At 43.5% G+C, this 24,481-nt stretch overlaps 2 protein-coding genes and 1 pseudogene across 3 annotated transcripts; 2 read left to right on the top strand and 1 right to left on the bottom strand.

Moving 5' to 3' along the window:
* Nucleotides 1-4: 4 nt before the first annotated feature.
* Nucleotides 5-5,040, bottom strand: LOC147799365 (uncharacterized). 2 transcript variants are annotated; one of them, XM_087135985.1, is made up of 2 exons: nucleotides 987-5,040; nucleotides 5-391 (listed from the first exon to the last, which is right to left on the bottom strand). In XM_087135985.1, the coding sequence occupies exon 1, from the start codon at nucleotides 5,038-5,040 to the stop codon at nucleotides 2,260-2,262; it is 2,781 nt and encodes a 926-aa protein (XP_086992111.1). In that variant the 3' UTR covers nucleotides 5-391; nucleotides 987-2,259. The 2 variants fall into 2 exon arrangements, with proteins under 2 accessions (XP_086992111.1, XP_086992110.1); XM_087135984.1 differs by having other exon boundaries at nucleotides 5-1,299; nucleotides 1,704-5,040.
* An 8,712-nt stretch (nucleotides 5,041-13,752) lies between these two features.
* Nucleotides 13,753-16,672, top strand: LOC147799364 (uncharacterized). Its single transcript, XM_087136221.1, has one exon. It carries the CDS (start codon nucleotides 14,604-14,606, stop codon nucleotides 15,288-15,290), a length of 687 nt encoding a protein of 228 aa, XP_086992347.1. The 5' UTR covers nucleotides 13,753-14,603; the 3' UTR covers nucleotides 15,291-16,672.
* Nucleotides 16,673-23,021: 6,349 nt separating this feature from the next.
* LOC147799363 (uncharacterized) lies at nucleotides 23,022-24,243 on the top strand (annotated as a pseudogene).
* Nucleotides 24,244-24,481: the final 238 nt, after the last annotated feature.

Below are 24,481 nucleotides of genomic sequence, written 5' to 3'. Positions count from 1 at the left end.
CATGAGAGTCAACAAAAGCTGCTGAAATGGAGACAATAAACAGTTGGTATGTCTGTTAAGATTCGGGAGAATAAGATTTAAGATGGCGATAAACAAACTGAAGTGAGGAAGGCCAGTATATACTCGAAGTTTCTCTTGGTTAGTTTGAAATAATTCTGGTCCCAATTCGAAGTCGGCTGGGTTTTTTTTGAAGATTGTGTTTTTGTGTCGGCAACTGCCTGTTGGTACTCTCTAGACCTTCAATGTCACTTGCTGTGAGATGAGTCTGTGTTTGTGTTGCTTTCACACAATCATCTGCAGTGTGAATGGTAGAATTAGGCTCTACATTGGCCTCACCAGTGTTTGAAGCTCCAAGTTTTATCAGACCCTCTGCTGAAATTGATCTCCTCACCTGAAGCATAAATCATGAAGAGATGCACTCACAAGTCTTTATTCTGTGTATTATAGCCAATGCAAGTTACAGATACATATTTGGTTGGGTAGGTTTTGTGGCACATTCAGCAGTATCTGTGCCATTAACATCAAGGCTGCTTCTCAGTGTGAGGTAACATCAGAGCTCAGTAATGTAAGGTCTGGCCAGGTTGAAAGCTGCATGATACGTACTTACACAGACATATGTGAGAACCTCTAAAGAAGTTAAGCTACATGTAGGGGTGTACATGTCAAGCAGGCACATGCAATAAGGATTCATTTCAAAGTGAAAGCCTCTTTCCAAATGAGGAGACATTGACAGTATGCATGGTTCTTTTGCATCCATAAGTAGAGACAGTTTGTTAACTAGACCTTGTCTCGGCAATATTTGACATACGTGTAATAATCAACAAAAAACCAGATTAAACTTGCACCTCAAATATACAGTCATTGAAAAAAACCACATTAAAAAACAAGTGGAATTTTTATGATAAGATCTCATGATCCTCTGGTGAAACACACATTTATAAACTATGTTCTCTCACAGCTTGTATCAATTGATATTATTCAAGTACCTGTTCTGGTTTTCTATTTTTCATTTTCATCCTGCGTTGACATCTTTCCAAGGCTGCTCTTCTTTCTTCTCGTGAGGGTAATTTCCCTATCGTTAGATTGACCCTGTTTTGCATGACACTCTGTGTTATTTGTGTGAGGGCTATCACTATTTAGTGAGGTAACCCTTGGGTTGTTGTACTGGTTTCCGCAATAAGCGTAGCCTCAGGGAGACGGTAGCCTAAGTTTCACCAGTTGTGTCAACCACGAATAATAAAAGAAAATGGCTGAAGGTCAGGGCTTCAGTTTCCAGGCTCCTTTAATAAACGCGGTAAACTGCATGAACAAAAATAAAACAATACAAAACACTAAGTATCTAAATCTTACAAAATCCCAACAATATAGATCAATAGAACAGTATAAAGGCAACAGTCCAATCTCATTCTAAACGCTATATTTTCCGTAGACACTTAAAACCAATTAATTTAGGGGGGATTGAACTATCAAAAAATGGACTTAATAATATCTGGTGCTAAAATCTAATCACTTATCAATTAAAACAGAGACTCTAGATATGAATAATATCATTCTAATTATCTACGGACGGGCAGACCTTCAAGTACTTGATTATAAAGAAGGAAATTATAATCTTAATCTTATCATACAGTGTGTGTGCCTAAATCTGAAACAATGAAATTCATGCCTGCTAGCTGGAGAAAAAACACCTAAAAATCACTTACTTGACTGTGGTTCTGGGAGATCAAAACATGTAGTTGACTCAGGAGAAATGTCAAAGGTGTCTTTAAATGCCAAATATCGAGGATTTACTCATCTGATCATTGAAAAATTAGGGTAGAAATGCTCTGTGCTCAAGACATTGTGAAGTGTCTGAAAAGGGTGCCAGCATGGTATTTGACCTTAAATGAATTATGGAGTTGAAGAGCGCCACCATGAGGTGGAGTTTAATAAGTAAACAAATGCACAGACAATGAACATTACACTCCCCGTCTAAAAATAATCTGAGGAGAATTTTTACAGAATAACTAAGAGGATCATTGTTTGTGCTTGGTACATCTGTCGGTCAGTATTGGGGTGCTATTTTGAGTCGGACGCCCTCTCAAGGAGCACAAGTTCCGAGATTGGTCGCAGGTAGGTTCGGCGTGTCCCGTCGACGCAGATCACGATATCGACTTTGCGGACTCTGGGGTCATCACTGGGGTAGGTCTTCGTGACACGCGCTAGTGGCCATCTGTTGCGTGGAAGTTCCTTTTGCCGGAGAATCACGACGTCCCCTTCTTAGAGGTCAGGCGTGGTCTGAGTCCATTTCTGACGGGGTTGGAGGCTCTGTAGGTACTCCTTTCGCCATCGTGTCCAGAATTGATTAGCGAGGTACTGTACACGTCGCCAATGTTGTCGGCCATACAGGTCCTCCTTCACAAAGTTGCCAGGGGGAGCGTCGACGGGGTGAGACTTCAGGGTAAGAAGCATGGCCGGAGTCAGAGGAAGCGGGTCGTTTGCGTCTGAAGAAATGGTCGTGATGGGTCTAGAGTTGACAATGGCGCATGCCTCTGCCATAAAGGTGATGAGGACATCGTGGGTAAGTTGGTGTTTCCCAAGTTGAATGAACATTGAATCTAAGACTCGGCGAATGATCCCAATCTGTCTTTCCCAGATACCTCCGAAGTGGGAAGCTTTAGGGGGATTGAAGATCCATTCACAGTTTTTCGATGTCAGGTACCTGGCAACCTGTTCTTGATTGAGTGTTCCCTCGGCGCCAATGAAATTGGTCCCTCTGTCACATCTTAGTCGAGCAATGGGGCCCCGGAGGGAGCAAAACCTTCTTAGCGCAGAGATCAGGGCCGAGGTGTCCATGGCCTCGATAACTTCCACATGTACAGCTCTGGTGCAAAGGCAGGTGAACAGCACTGCCCATCTCTTGGCCTCAGCCGAGCCGCCTCGCGTCTTTCTTGTGATGACGCTCCATGGGCCAAATACATCCATTCCAACGTTGGTGAATGGAGGGGTTGCTTGCAGTCGGTCTTCGGGTAAGTCCGCCATCACCTGGGTAAGTGGTTTGCCTCGCAGTTTGCGACATACAGTGCAGCGATTGATCACGCTTCGGACTAGGTCGTGGGCTCCGATGATCCATTTTCCTCCAGCTCGTACTGAAGCGAGGGTTAAATGTCGACCCTGGTGTTGTACTTCATGGTGGAAATGTCGTATTACTAAGATGGAGATGTGGCTGCTCTTGGGTAGGAGTACAGGATGGCGTCCTCCAAGGTCGAGATCCGCTCTTCGAAGCCTTCCTCCGACTCGAATGATTCCGTCTTCGTCGATAAATGGGCTTAGTTTACAGAGGGGACTATCCTTCTTCAGGGCGTTTGTTCCGCCTGACTTGAGAGCAGCCGTTTCGTCATGGAAGTACTCGTTCTGGACGGCACGGAGGATCACGTTCTCTGCCTGCTGTAGCACTCCTGATGTCACTTGGCGAGGTGGGTTTTTGTCGGTCTCATCGTTTTGTGATTTGAACCCTTTCACGTGGCTAATCAAAGTTGATACTGCTCGCAGAAGGGTCGTCCATGAAGAGAATCGGGAGAAGCGACTGCAGCCCAACTGCTGTCCATTCTTCGTGTTGGCTGAGCCATGTGCCTCGTCCTCGACACTCGTGTGAATGACGCGAGATTCTTTGCGCACTTCAGGGTCTTCTTGGTTTATGAGGAATTCGTCTCTTGCATGGATCTCCACGATTCTGGAGGTGTCTTCTTGATTCCAGAGGAAATCTGGTCCTCTGAACCACATTGTAGCATTCAGCTGGCTGGCTGGGACTGATCGAGAAGCTAGGTCGGCTGGGTTTTCATCGGTGGGGACATGATGCCACTGGTTTGGGGTAGACATGGTGTGGATCTTGTGCACTCGGTTGGCGACATACACGTGGAAGCGCTTAGACTCGTTCGAAATGTAGCTGAGGACAATTTTGCTGTCTGTGTAAAATGAAGCGCTGTCGATAGACATTCGATCTTTGAACTCGGACTGAATGATCTTTGCCAGCTCCGTTGCCAGCACCGCTCCACACAACTCCAGACGAGGAATTGACACAGCATGCTGAGGCGTTACACGCGCTTTGGCCATTAAGAAGGAGACGTGCGGTCGGTCGCAGTCGTTAATGAGCTTCAGGTATGCTACAGCTCCTATAGCGTGCTCACTGGCATCTGAAAAAATGTGAATCTCCCTCCGCTTGGCATTGCCGAATTGTTGCGGTTGGAAACACCGAGGGAGATGGATCTTCTCGAGGTGATGGAGTGAGTCGTGCCAGCGGGTCCATCTGGGGAGATGCTTTTCTAGAAGTGGCCGATCCCAGACATCTTGGGGTTTGCTCGGTTCTCCCTTTGCATCGGTTATGAGTTGATGGAGAATGCATTTCCCTTCAATCGTCATGGGAGTGGCAAGGCCCATCGGATCATATATTGAACTGGTTACTGACAGTACTCCCCGCCGTGAGAAGGGTTTGTTGTCCAAGTTGATCTGGAAAGTGAAGGTGTCACGCTCGAGTGACCAGTAGACTCCCAGAGACCGCTGTGTGGGTAGTGCGTCACGGGCGAGATCCAGGGCTCTCAAATCCTTGGCTTGTGCATCTTGTGGGAGGGACTTCATCACATCTTTGTCATTTGAAGCAATTTTGTGAAAACGTACCTTCCTTGTGGCCAATGCATCACTGGTACGCCTGATGAGACTGACAGCTGATTGGGTGTCAGGACATGACGTAAGCCCGTCATCGACGTAGAAGTCGCGCCGGACAAAGTCCAGCACGTCCTGTCCGTGGGACTGTTGGCATTCGTTTGCGATCATCCTCAGGCCAAAGGTGGCCACTGCCGGCGATGATACATTTCCAAACAGATGCACATTCATTCGATACTGCGCTATCTGTTTGGATGGGTCATTGCTCTCAAACCACAGAAAGCGTAGGAAATCTCTGTGCTCCTTGTTCACGTGGAAGTTGTGAAACATCTGTTCGATGTCGCCCATGATTGCAACTTCTCCTACCCTGAACCTCAGCAGAATCCCAAGTAGGCCATTCATCTGGTCAGGGCCCTGTAGCAGCGCCTTGTTTAGGGAGACGTTGTGATATTCTGCACTGGCATCAAATACGACTCGGATGTCTGGTTTCTTGGGGTGACGGACAGGGAAGTGTGGAAGATACCACACCTTGTCGGGCTGACAGTGAGCTCCTTCTCGGGTACCGGAGACGCGTGACCCCTTGTCAACAGCTTATCGAAGTACGCGACATACTCTGCTTTCATCTCTGGTTTGTGTTTGAGGGTCCTCACAAGGTTGTTGAGTCGTCTCAGGGCTTGTGGATAGTTGTTGGGGAGCTTGGTGGATGTCTCTTTGAGAGGCAGGGGAAATTCCAGATTTCCACTTGCATTAATGTGTGCGCCTTCGGACAGTATTTAGATGAAGCGCTGGTCTTCTATGGACATTGCTCTCAGGTTGTCGTCACAGGTTTCTTCGTATATGTCGGTTGTTGGTGTGGCAAAATTGGGGGGTGACAGGACATCTTTCACATTGATGTGATTCTCACAGGTGTCAGGCCGAATGACCGTGCGGTTGACAGTGGCATGAAGTCGTCCATTTTCACCAGCCATGCAGATTTGTCCGGAAACTGTCCAGCCAAGATCAGTGCGCTGAGCCCACGGTGTACCTTTCGGCCCATTCCGAGATTCTCTTATCTTGAGGGGCTCAGGACAGCTTCTGCCGATGAGAAGGATGATGTTTACATCATCTCGTATCTCTGGTAGCTTGGTTGCTATGGACTTCAGATGTGGGAATTTTGCGCAGACTTCTGGGCAGGGGATTTCTTTTTTGTCTCCAGGGATGTGTGCATTCTCGATGACTGTTGGAAGCCGCTCGGTCTTTCCTTCGGGGGACTCGACAACAATGCCGCTAGCTCGGCGTCCTTCGGTCATTATTTTACTTCCGCCGCAGGTGGAGAGCTCATAGGGGAAAGATGGACCTTGGAGTTCCAATGCTTCGAAGACTTCTGGGTCTGCTAGGCACGCGTTGGATTGATCATCCAGTACCACATACCCGAGGATGGATCTTGAGGGACGATCCTTGTGGTACAGTTTGCACAGAACGATTTTGGAACACGATCGTGCAGAGGAGCAAGACAGGAACTTGCACTTCGTATTTGTTTCCTCAATCTTCGGTTTGTCAGCTGGTGGGTCAACAGACGGCTCCCCGCCGTTCTCCGCCGTTCTGCTTGAAGTGTCTGATGTTCCAATTCTCGCCTTGCGTGCTCTACTCGAGCCTCTGCGTCTCGACGAACCTGTTCAAGTTCTCTGGCGGCTTGCTGGGCGACCAATTCTGATGAACGCCTGGCGATCAGTTCTTCATATGTTGCATTTTCGGCTGCAGCAGCAGCAGCAGCCAAGGCTTGGGCCTTGGCACTGCAGGAGGACGAAGACGACGCCTTGGAGGATTTCGACAGCAGGCTGTGTTCAGTGCTTCTCGATCGGCCCAAAAAGTTTGATTTCGTCTCAAGTGCAAGGGAGTATGCCCATTCCGTGGCTTGGGCAATGGAACTGTTGGCATTGTTGCTGTTCTCGAGAAACGTCGTTCTGGCTTGAAGCGCATCTTCCTTGAGTGATTCGTCTTGATCGTACAGTTTCTCCAGCTTGTTCCAACACTCGTGGTAGGCCTCTAGGGTATTTTTTGCCTCTTTGACTATGGCAAGGGCGTTATCTGCAGTAGTTGGCTCTGACGTCTGTCTGAGGGCCTGCTGGGTCATCTTCCACAGCTGGTTCAGTTCTTTCTCGGCTGCTTGGATGGAAGTGATAAGCGCCTTGTAGGTGGGGCGTCTCTCTCGTTGAGGACGACCAGGTACATCTGTATCATCTTGAACACTGGTGTCCGGTAACTCACTTTGAAAGGGTGGGCTCTGATCAGACATCTTGCCTGTTCACTTGTCGGGCACAGTCAATTCACTGTACTGGTTTCCGCAATAAGCGTAGCCTCAGGGAGACGGTAGCCTAAGTTTCACCAGTTGTGTCAACCACGAATAATAAAAGAAAATGGCTGAAGGTCAGGGCTTCAGTTTCCAGGCTCCTTTAATAAACGCGGTGAACTGCATGAACAAAAATAAAACAATACAAAACACTAAGTATCTAAATCTTACAAAATCCCAACACCATGAACAAAGCTCAATGGAAATTTGGCAAAATCAGGCAAGATTTATAAAGCAACCTAAAATGGGGAGCGATAACTAAATATAGATACATGCAAGCAGCAAGGTATATGAAGGCAGCTAACTATGTGATCAATAGAACAGTATAAAGGCAACAGTCCAATCTCATTCTAAACGCTATATTTTCCGTAGACACTTAAAACCAATTAATTTAGGGGGGATTGAACTATCAAAAAATGGACTTAATGATATCTGGTGCTAAAATCTAATCACTTATCAATTAAAACAGAGACTCTAGATATGAATAATATCATTCTAATTATCTACGGACGGGCAGACCTTCAAGTACTTGATTATAAAGAAGGAAATTATAATCTTAGTCTTATCATACAGTGTGTGTGCCTAAATCTGAAACAATGAAATTCATGCCTGCTAGCTGGAGAAAAAACACCTAAAAATCACTTCCTTGACTGTGGTTCTGGGAGATCAAAACATGTAGTTGACTCAGGATAAATGTCAAAGGTGTCTTTAAATGCCAAATATCGAGGATTTACTATGGAGTTGAAGAGCGCCACCATGAGGTGGAGTTTAACAAGTAAACAAATGCACAGACAATGAACATTACAGTTGTAGACTAGCTGTGTTTAAGTTAGTCGGGTGGTTAGTTAATAACCACGTGAGGCATATTGTACTGCCTTGTGAGGTGTATTGTGTACATAAACCTTGTGTGATTTATATACCTTATTGATTTTTATTGCAATAAATCAAATACTTGATTATTGTCCTTGGAAATCCTGTGTCACTGTGAGGTTTATTTAGGTTTCCCTGTGTTTTATTACTGTATTACCAGATAAATCCAGTCTTTCCTAATTGGTGGTAAACTTCCACCCAACGAACTGCCCCTAGGCTTAGTCCGCCGTTCGTTAACTGATATCCCCCTTGTGTCAGGGTAGCCGCTCATCCTTGCTCAAGGTTAATAAATTTATTTGTGGGGTTGGGCCAGGTCAATTCCATCCCTGATCCGGGCGGTTACTGGGTCCACCACAAGAGGTGTCAGTTGCATTCGTCGTACGTATGAAGCCAAATCGCGATGGTTGTGTTTGTATTGCGCATACCGAATGTGCATTAGACTTGCGTTGCAGCCGTTCATCGTTATATCAACACTAAAAACACCATCAATTTGTGTGAATTGCAGACGTAGTCAAGCGGTTACGGCATAATGGTTTGTGATGCATGGGGTGTGGGTTCGGAATTGTGGGCAGGGAGGTTTTTTTTTAAGGAAAATAAAGCCCGAATGTTATTGGAGCCTAATTTCACACGTGAAGTTTTTATGGTTGGCTGAGCATCTAGATGTCATGCATTGTGCATGGTTGAGAACCGTGGTTTGGCTTCATACGTGTGATTGCATATATAGCTCCTGTTCGAGCACCCAACCGCTACACAACAAGTCATTATTTTTGTGTGGAAACTCACTTTACAAACAAGTAAGGGCGGAATTGTTGACAGTAAGTCAATGTACAGTGCAGGGTCCAGTCCACTAATTCAAGCCCCATTGAAAACAGTGTAAAATCAGCACTCTTCAGGGCCCAATAGCATGCACGCCGACATCCCTGAGATTTCTGAAACACAAATTAAATTCTTGTCTGGTCACTTATCTTTCAATTTCTTTTCAGTTTTTTGAGGGTTAAACAATCACATTTTTAATTATTCCCACAAAACAAAATCACCCCCCAAAAAGTGAATTTTCCGAAGGCTGATTGCAGCCATTTTTCAAGCGGCAACCCTCAACTTTCTCGGGCACTTAGGACCATTTTTCAACCGTAGCTTTTAGCCCTCCTGCTCTCATATGAAAGCTCAAAGACCCGGGGAGTTGATCCCGCAACGATTTACACAATCTCATCATTTTGGGGGCCAAACAATCTCCTTGTTCAAAAGATACTGTCGGGGCACTTTTAATGCTAATGAGCTGGCCAGAAATTCTCACTTGAATTAGTGGTCTGCACCCTGCATTGTTGATGTGTCTGTGGAAACGTTAAATAAATAGTGACATATGAGGGGGGCGATCACCAAGATGGCGGGATCAAAATCACGTTGGTGATCTGTGACGTATGCGCACAAGGTCTTGTAGCGGCTAGATCTACGTCTAGACAACTGGTCTAGACAGTCTAGCGGCGTAGCGGCGCAAGATGGGTAATTCGACCATAACGGCCATAGGCGCCATTCGAGTGTGAACGTTCATGTCTGTGTACGTGCCTGTCGTGGCGCCTGCGCCCGCGCATCAACATGCACTGCGCAGTCGTAGTCCAACCAGAATGGCGCCCATGTGATAACAACGTTTTACGCGTATTCATGGTGAAGTTCCCCATCTTGCGCCGCTACGCAGCGCTATACGATCTTGGGTCTAGACTAGACAGGATGGAGTGTCGTGGTCGTTGCACAGCTTCTCTAAGACACTTATGGACTCTTCAAACTCTCTTCTTAGCTATTTTCTCAAGTCGTCGAACATTCAATCGAAGCGAGTCGACTTCTTTAGGTGAGTTTTAGCCCCCTGCGTTCCCATGCTTCTGGATGTGGACCGAATTTTTCCCCAGGATTCGCTTAGCATCTCACCTTTTTGTCTGTTCAAAGTTAAGGGCGTACTTTCCCACCGTTGGCTTGTGAGCTCTCTGTCTTCCAGTGATCTTCTGATTTCACTGAGGTCCTTTTCTACGTTGGACAATTTCTGGTATGCCATTTCGGATGTTCCTTTGATGTTGTTGAATCAGTATATATTCCACAGCTGCCACCATTTGTAGCGTAGGCCGTTTTTCCATGGTGGATTCTTGCAACAGAGACAGTCAACCTCCACATCCAAGCAACACAACACTGGTCTATTTCTCTTTATTCAATTACAAAACAACTCAGGTTTCACGCCAAGCATTCCTGCCTTTCAACAACTACATGCAATTCTGGCTAGAGCATTCTGGTCTACATGTAAATTTGTTGCTCGTACTCAGCGTGTTCCACGTCAAACGCACTTAAACTTGCGCGCCTATGCAGTGAATGCGCACCAAAGGACTTACAATTTAATCTCAAACATGCCTTTTTTTTGGTTTCTGCTCAGAGCGGACATGTTGGCGGGGGAACCGGCGGAGCACAGCAACTCATTACACTACGTTTCCGTGAAGAGCGCCGATAGTAGCTCACGCTGCATAACAGACTCATCCTTTCTAAATGCAGGGATGTCTATGTTTGACTTGTGCCAGTTTCTTTATTTTAACGGTTACCTTGTCAGTCATCAACAGACTGCTATCCCTAAGGGCCCTACGTTGTTACAGGTATAAATAAGCTACTAACAATACAACTATAAAATTAACAAAGGGATTGTAACGCTTGTAAGACTGTACATGTAATTACTCAGTAGGTATAAACAATGTTTTTACATATGGGTCATTCCATGAAGTTCAGGCACAGTTTGTGACGGCGTCCCTTGTTGCATCAGTGAAAATAAATCTTTTTTCCCTGCATGTGGATTTTAAATTGACATTGTTCTAAATCGTGCTAGGTTTTCGTAGTGGTGTGCTTCATCTTTGCTGAATAATATGACTTAATCTGTTGTAATGTGAAAATAAAGGGCAATAAAAGTTACCGATGTAACAAGGGATGCCATCACAAACTGTGCCCGAACTTCATGGAATGACCCAAGTTAGCCGGAACAGAAATTAATGAGCAAAATATGACTTAAAATAACTTAGGGATTTGGCTTCCCTTGGTTCTTAAGTGAGCTTGTTCCAGCCCGTAGTTCCCATTACTGGAAAGTATGTTCACCATTGGGGTTATATTCAATTGAAAATTTACCATTAGCTTTACTGCAGGTGTTAACCGTATGAGAGAGTGGACTAAATTTATTACAAAGATAGCCAGGTGCTAGGTTATTACATTTGTAAACCTCACACAATCTTTGGAAGTTCCAACGTGTGTACAGATCATTCCATGAAAGCGCTTGAGTTTAATTCAGTAATATGTGTTCTTGAACCTTTGTCTAAAATAAGCCTATCTAGACGATTGTGTAATTTAATAAGTCTATCCAACAAGCCAGTGGCACAAGAAGACCAGGCGACATCACAATAATCAAACAGAGGCATAACCATAGCAGTATTCAGTAACTTAAACACTTTTAAATGGCAGAACATGCTTGATCTTTTTAGATCAGTCTGTATTATTACGTTAAAGTACGTGTCATGGGAAACTTCCTCCTGGATTTCTCCAAGCTTTTTGTACTTTGCTGTGCCTGGTTGACGCTTCCTTGAAACTCTCATCACCTTACACTTTGAGGCATTGAAGTTCATGCCCCACTCACTGTCTGGACCATTTTTATACAAGACTATCAAGATCAGATTGTAGGGATCTTTCATCTACCAGTGAACTTATGGTCCTATATAAGATGCAGTCATCTGCAAATAGTCTCGAGTGACCTGAATGCAGCGAGCCTCTGAGAGTATACTATGGTCTAAAAGGAACTTCATAATCTGGCTGCCAATGATGTGCTTCATCAATTTACAACAGATGAAGGTTAAACTAATTGGCCTGTAATTTTCTTGGACAGATTTTGACCCTTGTTTTAAAGATGGCGAGACGTTCGCTCTTCTTCAGTCATCTGGTAGAATACCCTGATCTAAACTCTGGTGAAAGATGAACTGTAATGCAGGGGCCGGCTCTGCTGAAACGATCTTCAAAGCAGCATTTCCTAGTTCTTGCACAGAAGGTTTTGCTAACTTGAATAGAGGAGAACACTTTCTCCACTCCATCTGTAGTGATTTCTATGTCAGGTAGGTCAGGAAAGGGGCTATAGGTGGAAGAGTGGGTGGAGTTAGGTCTTCTTTGGAGACGACACTCTGAAATTGTTAACCCAATTTCTCGGCTTTTAACTGGTCATCAACAATGCATGTTTGGTCTCCTGTCTTCAGAGTCTGGATACCAACGTTGTCTTTCCTCTGGGATCTGATGTAGCTCCAGAACTTCTTCGTATCGTCTGTGTACCTTACAGAGTTCTTTATCAACACCACTGCGAATTTTATTGAACTCATCCCATTGTTATTTGCAGTTAGTTTTAACAGCTTTCAGATAATATTAAACGCTCTTTTCTTCTGCAGAGTCTTTTGCCTCTGTGTGACCTTGGAGAACGGTGTTTGCCTTTAGCTTGTTTACTAGGAACATGTTTCTGAACAAGATTTGTGATGGCACTTTTAAAGTTACTCCAGCTTTCTGTCTTCTCTTCAGGCTGCTTCTCAGAAACTCATCAGTAAACTTCTGGGCATCTTCTTTGAATTTTTGCTCATCCAATTAGTTCCAAAGAAGCACAGTTCTCGGTGGTTTCACATGCTTTGAAGTCCGAGTTTGCATTGCAATCACGACAGTACTATGAGCAGCCAAGGCAGTCAGTGGATAAACATTGTCCACATTTGAAGGTTTTGTTGTGAAGCACAGATCCAAGAAGTTTTCTGTCCCATTTGGATCCCTGCGCATTGGGAAAGACACCACTTGCTTCAGAGTATGGTCATCAGTAACACAAACAATCTTTTCTTGAAGGGAACCGCAGATGTAGGGAGATTCCAAGTGATGGAATTGGGAATACAATTTTGTGATTTTGTAATCACCCATTTTAGGATTTTCCATGTATTATACTTGCCTTGATTTTTGTTGAACAAAATTGAATACATGGTGCGCATTTATACTACTGCAGTGCTATCACTGCTGGAGTTAACCAAGACACTCACTGGAGGTCACACACAACAAATGAACTTCAACTTATTTGAATTTTGCACATGTAGTTCTTGATGGTTTGAAATTTTAAATATTGTACATTATGTGGGGTTTCATATTATTAAAATTATTTATCATTTTTCCAATTTTGCTGTCTACAATTTCTGTAGTCAAATAGCCAAACCCTGTTCTCTTAGTTGAACTGTTTACCGACGGCGTGGGCTGCACGGTAGTGCCTGCCCAATTTCCACAGGTAACTGTTTCAATTTTTTTTTACTGTAATTTGCATTGCTTTATTTTGCCACTGAATGGAATGAGAGTTGTCAACATGGGTGACAGACCATCAGCCACTATCGCCATGGTGGCACTGAAGAAGACGGCAGAGCTTTGCAAAACCAGTTTCCAAAGGCAGCTGAAACGCTTCTGAAGAATGTATACGTTGACGACATTGTGGAGTCTGTGAGCACGCCGGATGAAGCCCGAATTCGTGCCACCCAAACTGATCAGCTCATCAAGCCAGGGAATTTGGCGGTCAAGGGTTGGATCTTCTCTGGTGCTGGGAGTGTTGGAACTGACCAGGAGTTGCCATCAGGATGACATGAATGAGAAGGTTCTGGTGGTGACGAGGAGCCCAAGGAAGGATTCATTTCACATTGTCACCAGAGTCAACGTCTTCCCCAAGAAGAAAGCAAGACAAGAGCCAGGTCTGTTTAATAGGTGACAGACTGCCAGCAGAAATTCCCATCATTCTTACCAAGAGGATGTGTCTCGGCCAAGTGAATGGGATATACGACCCACTTGGTCTACTTGCACTTGTGACTGTCAAGGCGAAAATACTTCTGCGCAAGATGTGGGGCCTGAAACTTGGCTGCGATGACCCGGTATTCGAAGAGATGAGACTGGAATGGTTTTCATTCTTTGGAGGGCTGCGTGAGGCTGCTACTGTCTCCTTTCAGCGATGCATTAAACCTGCAGAAGCTGATCCCTCTGCAAAGCCGATTCTCAAGGTCTTCTCTGATGGATCTGAGCAAGCTTTTGGCGCTGTAGCGTACGTTCGCTGGTTGCTTGGGGATGGAGGTTATGCCTGCAATATGGTGGCCAACAAGAGCCACATTGCTCCCACAAAGATAGTTGGCATTGTCTGGCTAGAGTTGAGCCGAGCAGTACTCAACAAGCTACCCACTTGTTTCCTCAGCTACAACAAGGAAGAGGTACCACTCCTTTCTTACCGCCACGAATTTTCCAGGCTCTTTGCGATGCATGTCCACAATGAAGGGCATCCTGGCAATCAGACTACTGTGTCCAAGATCTGCTCCAAGTTTTGGATTGTCAACTTGTACAAGATGGTTAAGAGTGTACGACACCATTGCGTGGCGTGCAAACGATGAGAACGAAACATGGCTGGTCAGCAGATGGGACAACTACCGGTTGAGAGACTCAAGCCCTCACCGCCCTGGACCTACGTAGGTGTGGATTTATTTGGCCCTACACATTTCGGGGTGAGGTGAACAAGAGAGCCAGAGGCAGAACATATGGAGTTATCTTCAACTGCTTCACCACCCGAGCTGTGCATCTAGATCTAGCCGTTGATTATAGTGCAAGTGGATGTCTGCAAGTCTTCAGGAGATTTGTGTCTCGCGGGGGATATCCCAGCCAAATGTACAGTGATTGAGGTAGCCAGTTGGTTGCGGCTTCCAAAGAGCTGAAGCAAGCGATGGAGGGTTGGGATTTTGAGAGTCTTCGTGAGTTTGGGGTCACAAAGGGCATGACTTGGAAGTTTTCCATGGCGGACTCACCCTGGCAGAACGGAATGACTGAGATTCTCATCAAGGGTGTCAAGAAGGCCATAGGTCATGCCATTGGTGATCAAATTCTGCAATTCCATGAGTTGCAGACTCTCTCCTTCGAGGCAGCCAATTTGGTCAACGAGAGGCCTATCGGACGACATCCCACCAGTCCAGAGGACGGACCCTACCTGTGTCCAAATGACATGCTTCCACGGCGTGCAACTGGAAGAGGGCCAAGTGGGCCTTGGAAGGAGACAGACAACCCTCGACACCGAGTCGAATTCATCCAGAACATCATTAAGTCCTTCTGGTTCAGGTGGACTAGAGACTACTTCCCGTCTCTCATTATCAGACAGAAATGGCATCACAAGAAGTGGAATGTGCAGAAAGGAGATGTGGTGGTTGTTCAAGACAGCAATGCTATTCGGGACAACTGGAGATCGGGAATTGTGGATGAAGTCTACCGTGATGAGGCTGGAGACGTGGGGAACGTCCAGGTGAAGATGAAAGGTTCTGTGAAGCTCAGTCAGTGCGGTATAACCGGCTACAGCTTCACCCGGCGGGCTGTTCAGCGTTTGATAGTTTTTGTTTCAGTGGACGAACATGATGACTGAACTTGCCATGATGGGCTGAGACTGTTTTGTGGGCGGAGTGTAAAGTTTTGGAAAACTTACTGATTAATCCTCATTGTCTCAGACTATCAGACTTAAACAGCGCCCTCAATGGTGAACATGTTGCATAAGTTGATATGGTCAGGTAGCATGTACACTCATATTGGATTTTCTTGTACAGCTGGAGTGGACACTAGACTTTCTTGCCCCACACATACTTTATTATTGTCGGCATTCGACTTACGCATGTGTATCACAAACTGGGTCCAAAGTATATAGGCTTAGATTGATCACTTTTTATATCCACTCATTGACAACAAAGCCACGCAAAAAAAAGAAACTTTCAGGAACTGGTAGTAATCTATACAACAAAAAAGTAAAAAGAAATTTATTATTATTTACAATCTTCACAAAATCATTGATAGAGCTTGTGAGTTTCGTTTTCAAGAGTTTACCCAAAGCTAAAAATATATTAAACACATGATTACAAATTCATTATATTATTATCCCCCACATAAGTACTCATGCATGTCCTCCAGCGTGTCGTCAGTCCACCGGTTGAACGCTCTGAAGATCTCCGCCGATTTGATAAGGTAGTGTGGTCGCAAGTCCCCCTTTTTGGGTCCTCCGTTCCCGCGACGCTATGGTTCTCTGCGGGGTAACGGGGCAACCTCTCCTTCAAACAGGAAGATTCTACGACTGAAACTCCACTAAAGAGAGTCCTGTGAAATTTATAATTATAACGTATGAGGCTATTGCCGTATTTACAATAAAGCTCCAAAAATACGCAGAAATAATACCACAAATCGATGAGTTGTCTACAAAGTACCGTGTCGCGTTAAATCTACAAAGGTTGGTTTATGCATGTGTACACAATAGTCACTATGAATAATGCAAGCGGCATGGGCGGTGCCGTTGTACAAACATGAATTCAGGCAGTATGCACGGGATTTCCACACAAACGTAGACTGTATAGACTGCAGACTGTAAGAGATAACTTGACATTTCGAATTTATCTTGAATACAATATTAATTAAAATCTTAAAATCTGACTACCTGGCTTGAAACAACGATCGGTTTCCGAAGACTAACTTCTCAACCGTGGATTTAGCTTTCCAAGAAGTGAATTTCACTTCTTAAGCACTTAAGTTAAGCTAACGCTTTCCAATGAAGAAAATATTGGCTATCACCACAAACTATCTCTGTTTCTCTAATTATCTCATAGAGCTATCGCTCAATCGATGAAATCAAAATGTGTTATCGCACGATGACCGATCAGAAGCCTCCTTATGTCAAGATCTGTCCGCTGCCTTTCCAATGCTTCGCTACGGTTTTAACCCCGCAGAGATCATGCTAATTAATCTAAATGTCATGCAAATTTTGAAATTCCACACGTTTTCAAATTTTTGCCTGCGTCAACCGTTTTTGGTCATATTAGTCAAAAAATTTACATACTATCTGTGTTACTATACGTAGGAAGATGGGTCCTGAAATATGTTGTTGTTGTTGTTGTTGTAGAATTAATGGCATGTACGGCATACGCTAGTGCCCTTTATGCCATTAGCAAAAGGTCGCTTGGCCATGTGGTAGTACGGCTAGAAGTTCAAATAGCTAAAGACACTTGATCAGACGGTAAAGAGTGGATATTATGAGAGCCGGAAGGAAAAAGAAAAGGACATTAAAAATTGCTACAACAGAACAGCATTAACATGTGCAAGAGAAGAGGTAACGCCAATGATCCTCCGAACATGCAATGTCGCTGGTGCCCTGCAAGGTCGGACCGTGTACCGTGCAATTTAAGGGCCCGGGCCCCGCCGGGTTCTTCGCAGGTCCGCAACACCTTCAGGTGATGAAAGGCGACACTGTGTCCAGCCAACCATTGGCGCCCCCCTCTCCCGCACATGCGCAATAATCTCAAAATCAAGGAGGAAAAAACACTTTGAAGGGAAAGGTTAGATATTGATATTACAATTATGGATGTATTTTAAGACTGAATGGGAGAAATGTTTTTGCCCTAATAATTGTGTGAGATTCATTTGAGCGTCAGTTAAACCTAGTGTTTTCTGGAGGGTCTGTCTCTGTGCATTAAACTTATTACACTCAAGCAGGAAATGTTTGACATCATCGATAGTTCCGCAAGAATCGCAAAAATTATTGTAAGTTTTTCCGATGTTGTAGAGGAAAGTATTAAGTCCTTTGCAGATGCCCAGGCGAAGTCTGTGTAGCTTAATTTCTTGTGTACGTCCTTTGCCCCATTTTGTAAAGGTAAAGGAAGGGTCAAGCTGTAGGTGTTTAGAAGGGTCATTATTTGGGACGGACTTTTTCCAATTTTGTATGAGATCCTTTTTAAGACAGCGTTTGGTTTCGGTGTCAGAGAAAGGGATGCAATGGTCAACATTTGGTTTTTTTGTTCCTAGTTTAGCTAATTTGTCAGCTTTTTCATTGCCAGGAATACCACAGTGGCCAGGAATCCATTCGAATACAACAACGTTTCCTTGGTGCTGAATATTAATGAGGGTATGTCGAATGTCACAGACGATCTTATTCTGGGGCAGGGGGTTAGCAATAGCTTGGATGGCACTTAAACAGTCACTGAATATACAAGAATGAAGTGGATTGACGGTTTCTATCCATTCCACGGCTAAGAGGATGGCGAAAAGTTCAGCTGTGAAAATAGAGATACCGTTGTTAAGTCTGACATTTTTTGAGTAGTTAAGTTGGGGAATATGCAAACTGCAGCCAACTGTGTTGAGGTCAGGATTAAAAGATCCATCAGTATAGATCTGAAGTGATTTGTGCCAAACCGTATTAATAACATCTTTGCTGATACTTCCTCGCATGTTTGGGTCGTCATTGTATGAGATCCGGGAAAAGATTTCTGTAGATATGTTAGGATTGTAATAGTGCCAATATGGAAAGGTGTTAGTCAAAGGGAATGTAACAATATCATATTTAGTAGTTCTGGCTTCAAAAGGAGTTTTGTGTGGCGTTTGACTCCATTTCTCATTGAAGTAATTTTTTTGCCAGTTATCTTGATCAATATACTGATTTGGGTGGTTTTTGTGAGCCTTTATTTTGATGCTGTAAATGTCACTCAAGAATTGACGACGGAGATTCAGTGGAGGGTCGCCACATTCTAATTGAAGCTTGAAGAGAGGAGTAACTTGGAGAGCCCCTGTACAGATTTTAAGAGCTTGATATTGTATGCTGTCTAATTTTTGTTTCATGGTAGTGGAAGCGGAGTCGAAAGCTTCACATCCATATTCAAGAACTGGTTTGATTAAAGCTGAGTATAACTGATAAAGTGTCTTGCAATCAGTGCCCCACGTGGTCCCACTAATACAGCGCAGGAGGTTAAGTTTTCTTTTGCATTTCATGACAATATTATCTATATGTAGTTTCCACGTAAGTTTGCTGTCAAAGGTAACGCCCAGGAATTTGGCTGATTGTAAAAATTGGATCGAGCGGTTTTGGATAGAGAGGGAGATATTGGTTTTCTGTTTGTTGGTGAAAAGAACTGCAACAGTTTTAGGGTAGGATAATTTGAAACCCCATTTTTCACACCAAGTGAGAATATTATTGAAACTATTTTGGATTATTTTCTCAAGGAAAGAGATGTTCCTGTTAGACTTCCATATGGCTATGTCGTCTGCATATTGGGAAACTTTGACGTTGGGAAGGTGCTGGGAGAGATCGTTCACTGCAATGTTAAAAAGCAACGGACTGATGACACTGCCTTGGGGAACACCATTTTCCTGGGTTCTTTCAGTAGAGAGAATATTGTTGGCCTTAACCTGGATTTTTCTATCACAGAGAAAATTATCAATCCAGCGGGTTATTCGCCCATATATGCCCATGGCTTGGAGTTTAATTATGATCCCTTTACGCCATAGCATATCGTAAGCCTTCTCAAGGTCAAGAAAGACTGTTAGAGTACTTTCTTTGTTAGCACGGGCTTTGTTGACGGACGACTCAAGGTTGAGAATGTGATCTTTTGTGCTACGTCCTTTACGGAAGCCGCTCTGTTTCTGGCTGAAGAGGTCATGTGCTTCTATATACCACAATAAGCGGGAGTTAACCATGCGTTCCATTAGCTTGCATAAGGTGGAGGTGAGAGCTATTGGGCGGTAAGATGAAGGGTTGGCTGGATCTTTCCCTGGTTTGAGGATAGGAATGAGAATAGTGTCTTTCCACTGCTTAGGGCATTGGGAGGTGTACCAGATCATGTTGAAGATGATGAGTAAGTATTCCCTGATTTTAATGGGCAAATGTTTGATAACCGCATTGCTGATTTCATCTTTCCCCGGTGTTGTACATTTGGAAGCTTCAATGGCATGATTCAATTCGTTAATGTTGAACGGTTCATTAAGGACTCCATCATTGTTGTCTTGAAACTTGAGAGTGCTTTCCGCCTCTTTTTTGGTGTTGATGAAAGAGGGGTTGTAGTTTTCATTGCTACTGATTTTAGCAAAATTATCAACAAGGGTCTCAACTTTATCTTTATCAGTGACAACATTTTTACCATCATAATTAATGACTGGAATGTTGGTCTTTTTGTGAGAAGGGTCAATACGTTTAACTTTGTTCCAAATAAGTTTAGTATTAGTTCCTGGCTTAAGGTCGTTGCAAAATTGTTCCCAGTCTTTTCTTTTTGCAACTTTGATGGTTTTTTAGCGATAGCACAGGCTCTTTTGTAATTGATTAGGTCAGATGGGAGACTAGTTTTTCTCAATTTTTTTAAAGCCTCTTTTTTGTTTTGTATAACTTTCTGACATTCGTCATTCCACCAAGTGGTAGGGGGTTTGTTTGTGCGACTCGGTTTGGTTTTAGGTATAGAATTAGTCATTGCGCAATCAAGTTCATGAATGAAGTTGTTGTATGTGGCGTCGATACTGACTGTGCTGTCTGGCTTACTGATTAGACAGTTGCATTCCTTTGCGAATTTGCCCCAATCTGCTTTTTTAAGTGACCACCGAGGTGTAGAGTGGTTAGTGCTTTTATAAATGTGATGATTAATTTCAATAGTGATTGGACAGTGATCGCTCCCCATCGTGTTATTTAGAATGGTCCATTTGCATTTGGAAGCTATGCAAGGGGAGGCAAGGGTAATATCTATACATGAAAGGGAACTGCGTGCTGAGTTAACTCTAGTACCTTCTCCAGTGTTAAGACAGACCAAGTTGTTGTTAGAGATAATATCATCAATAATTTGTCCATTATGATCGAGTTTAGAGCTACCCCATAGTGGGTTGTGACCATTAAAGTCGCCACAGATTATGCAAGGCTTGTCAGTGTTTCCAATGATTTGATTAAGTGAGTTGAAGTCTAGTGTGGAGCAAGGGTTGTAAGCATTGATGATGTTAATTTTATTTTTACAGTCATCGTAAATTTCACCTATTTGGAGCTCCAGAGGGATATTGGAACCCGTTTTGTATTTGAAAGCAATTCCATGTTTTACAATAAAAGCACATCCACCACCACTTTTTTTGTTTGAGTTGTTTCGGTCATAGCGGTATACATCGTAGCCACTTAATCTGAAATTTTTGTTCTCTTTCAACCAAGTTTCTTGGACGCAAATAATGTCTGGTTTCTTGACCGTAGGCCAGGAGTAAATTATTTCTTTTAGTTCCTTTTGGTGAGCCAGAAGGGATTGTGCATTCCATTGTAAGATAAGTAAACCTGTCATCAAAGTGTAAATATTCATGATATTGCGTTTCTGTTACTTTTGGGGGGTTGGCTTGCGTTTGACTGGTCAGATGAGTGCGTTCCTGTTTTTGTTTGATGGGATTTCGACGCATCTGTTTTCTTCGGGCTGGATGGAGTCTGTGGAGTTGATCTGCGTCTGCCAGGTTTTTCTTTGTGTTTTTTTAGTTCTTCAGGTTCGGAACGAAGATGATCGATAAGAGATTTAGTTGCAGCTACTCTCTCGTCTTTGTTCTTGAGGGTATCCATTATTTGCATTACTCCGGTGAGTAGTTCTAGGATATTGACTGCGCTACAAAGGCACTGATGCGTGGATTCAGTTTGTGTTGCAGTTGTCTGTTCAGTTTGAGTGGTGGCATCCTTTCTTTGTTTCGAGGGGAGGGTAGTTTTGGGTTGAATAAGTCTACTGATCTTAGTTTTTGTTCTATTTGGGTTGTCACGACTTGTGGATTTTACCTCAGGGGTCGCCATTGGTTGTGTTGCAGGAGTAGATTGGGTGGATGATGAGTTTGGGTTTATAGAGATATCTGTTTTGATAGCCTTTGCTGCGTCTGCATATGATATATTGTATGAAACTTTGATGTTCTGGATGCGTCTTTCTTGTTTCATAGTATTGCACCCTGCATATGCAGATGAATGTTGCTCCCCACATCTGCAGCATTTAACTCCATCCTTCTGTGTGCAATGTTCGTATGAGTGAGAGCCGCCACAACGAACACACCTAGTAGCGCTACGACAGTTATTAGCCACATGACCAAGTCGTTGGCAGTTACAGCAACGGATGACGGGTGGGATGAAATTTGACTCTGAAGTTTTCATATCCTAGTTGGAAGGTTTCAGGGAGGGTGGGAGTGTTAAAAGTTAGGCAGACAGACAGACTTTTCTCCAATTTACCATCTTTTCTGCGCATTAGACGCTTAACTTCTAGGATACCTTGTTTCTTGCAATCTTCTAGAATTTCTTTGTCATCAAGTTCAGTGGGGATTCCAGTTATGACACCTTTACTCTGGGTTTCTGATTTTGCAAATTCGGTAGTTATAGTCCATTGATCAAGTTGCGACATGGCTTTGAGTTTTTTGGCCTGGGCTGACGTATGACATTTTACAGTAATGCCCCCTTGATTGTTTTTGGTGACGCTTTTCACGAAGTTGCGACCTAGGATGTTCAAGGCTTTAGCAATTTTAATCGGGCTAACCTTAGCAAGTTTGGTATCAGGGGAATTAATTATGACCAGTGTAGGTTGACTCTTGATGTTTGAGTTCTGAATGAGACGGCGTTTGGGTTGCCGGGGAGTTTTGTGGAGGGTCACTATCTGAATCTGTGTAGACGTCACTGTATGTTATGTGCTGTCGTTTACGGCTTTTTGGTTGAGACTGTGTTTCATTTTGGGCTTGACTCATTAATCTATCTAGGGTTGATCGTGATCTGTCATCATTCTCTTGAAGGTTGTCATAAGGCCTTTGATTAGATTGTGATAATTGATCCCATGAGGTGTCTGATTCCATCTCTTCTTCCATCTTGGGGTGGAATCGGCCTAAAGCGGCCTAGAAAGGGGGAAAGCTTAAAGTTTAAAACCTCCTGATAATGAGATATTGCTTACCAGTTGAAGTAGCAACACGAGAATCTTGAAAAATAATCAAGTATGCCAAAACGAAGGCAGTCACTGGCTGACAGAGATTCAAATTTTCGCGCGCTCTCGAACATCCAATCCTACGTCCGGTCAGGGCAAAATCTTCGCGGGTCTCCCCTCCTGAAATATGCTGAATATACATTATACATGTACCAAGGTTTTACGCCATCTTGTGACAGTGTTTTAAAGGTTTATGCATGTGGATTCTTCATAGTTTTATATCATTGTAAGAGTTAGATTATTAAGTTTACTTATTGTTAGTTCTCACATAAATTTTTCTGTAATAGATTTTGAGCCCCTACCCTATTCTACTCTATGCTACCCTACGGGTCTGATGTAAACTGCAGAAAACGTATGAAGTGTGTGACACAGGATAAATACACCTATCAAATACACCTATCACACCAGACATTTTGACGGGCTTATTGGCGAGTCACGGACATGCATTGGCTAATTTGGCAGATTTACATCTTTAATTTATTCGATTTATTTCTTATGCTGGGTTTCTTCATTTTGACGACCTTTGCAAGGTAACCCGAGAAAGCTGCAAAAAGTAAAATCGGACAGACTCTTTATTCATCTCCCATCCTCAAAATCGGACCAATTCCGGCAGGGCGCAGACGTTATAATAGCCAGATCAGCCAAACCCACCTGCCCAGTGGCAATAGCGGAGCGATACTTTGCTGCTCTTGGCAACCCCCTCATTTTCAACTACCAGTAGTTCGTCGGCTTACAAGAAACTACACAGGCTTCATTCCAGCTTCTCACACACTGAGTTACCCCCGTATTCGAGAAATAGTGCTGGACGCACTGAAACCCCTCGTTCTGAACATTTCTAGTTACGGCCTGCATAGCTTGAGATCAGGGGGCACATCAACTGTTTTTAATGCCAAAGTTCCGCCATTGCTCATATCAAAGCAAGGCAGGTGGAAAACAGACAGTGCACGTAACACGTACCTCAAAGCTGATACCTCAACCTCCTTGCTCCCGCCCAAGTCACTTGGAATTTAAAAGCGTCTTTTTAAAAAAAAATTGCTACGACACTGAAAAGTAATCCAGGCCTGGTTACGCAATTATAAATTAATAAAACTTAGTCATGCATTAGAACCATATATTATTAAATCAAACTAAAAGAAGCACTTTCATCCGACGCTGTGATATAGTATCAACACTGTTTAAAGAAGCTTAATGACCGTACAGCAGTCTTGTGCGTCGAAGTCTTAATTAATTGAGGCTATAGTATTTAATCTCAAGTTTAAAATTAACTAAATCAGAGAAATTCGAATTGGTGTATTGTACATTAGACTTGTCACTTAAACAACTTAGTACCTAGTTTGATGTCAACTGTCAAATTGAGGAGTAATGCATGAAGTTAAGTCATTGACATCAGCGTTGAGGTCCTATTTATATTTTTGTAAGAATTTAATGCCCAATTTAATGTTTAATCTAGTTCGGAGAAATTCGATGAGAAGTGTATTGTACGTTAGACTTGTAACTTACACAACTAAGAGCCGAATTTTGTTGTCAAGTGCCAAAGAGAGAAGAAAGATGTAAACACATGAATTTAAGTTATTAAAGTCAGTGTCGAGGTTCACTGCACGACCAGACCAACTGTTCACCAATAAAAACAATCGTGTTCTTTGTCTTTCTTTGTCCTGTCTTGTTGCATTTTTGTTTCCTGCATGAGGAAGACATAGAAAAGAAATGAATTTTCTGATGTAAGAATGTAGGAAGAAAAATATAATTTACCCCTAGCCATGGGGGGGGGATTACACATAATTGGTCCATGCTTAAACTAATCTGGTTCCCTGCCTAAAGATTCTCTGACGACTCTTGATAAAAATCTTAGGTCAGGCATCAC

Source organism: Acanthaster planci, linkage group LG04, assembly GCF_054643075.1.
Source record: "Acanthaster planci isolate LZ-2023a linkage group LG04, COTS_SCS, whole genome shotgun sequence".
Taxonomy (NCBI): domain Eukaryota; kingdom Metazoa; phylum Echinodermata; class Asteroidea; order Valvatida; family Acanthasteridae; genus Acanthaster; species Acanthaster planci.
Note: the sequence above shows the minus strand (reverse complement) of the source record. Positions and strands in the feature narration are given on the sequence as shown.

Excerpts from the sequence above, each read along its gene's own strand:
- LOC147799365 (XM_087135985.1), bottom strand. The coding sequence starts at position 5,040 with ATGAATGGCCTACTTGGGATTCTGCTGAGGTTCAGGGTAGGAGAAGTT.
- LOC147799364 (XM_087136221.1), top strand. The coding sequence starts at position 14,604 with ATGGAGGGTTGGGATTTTGAGAGTCTTCGTGAGTTTGGGGTCACAAAG.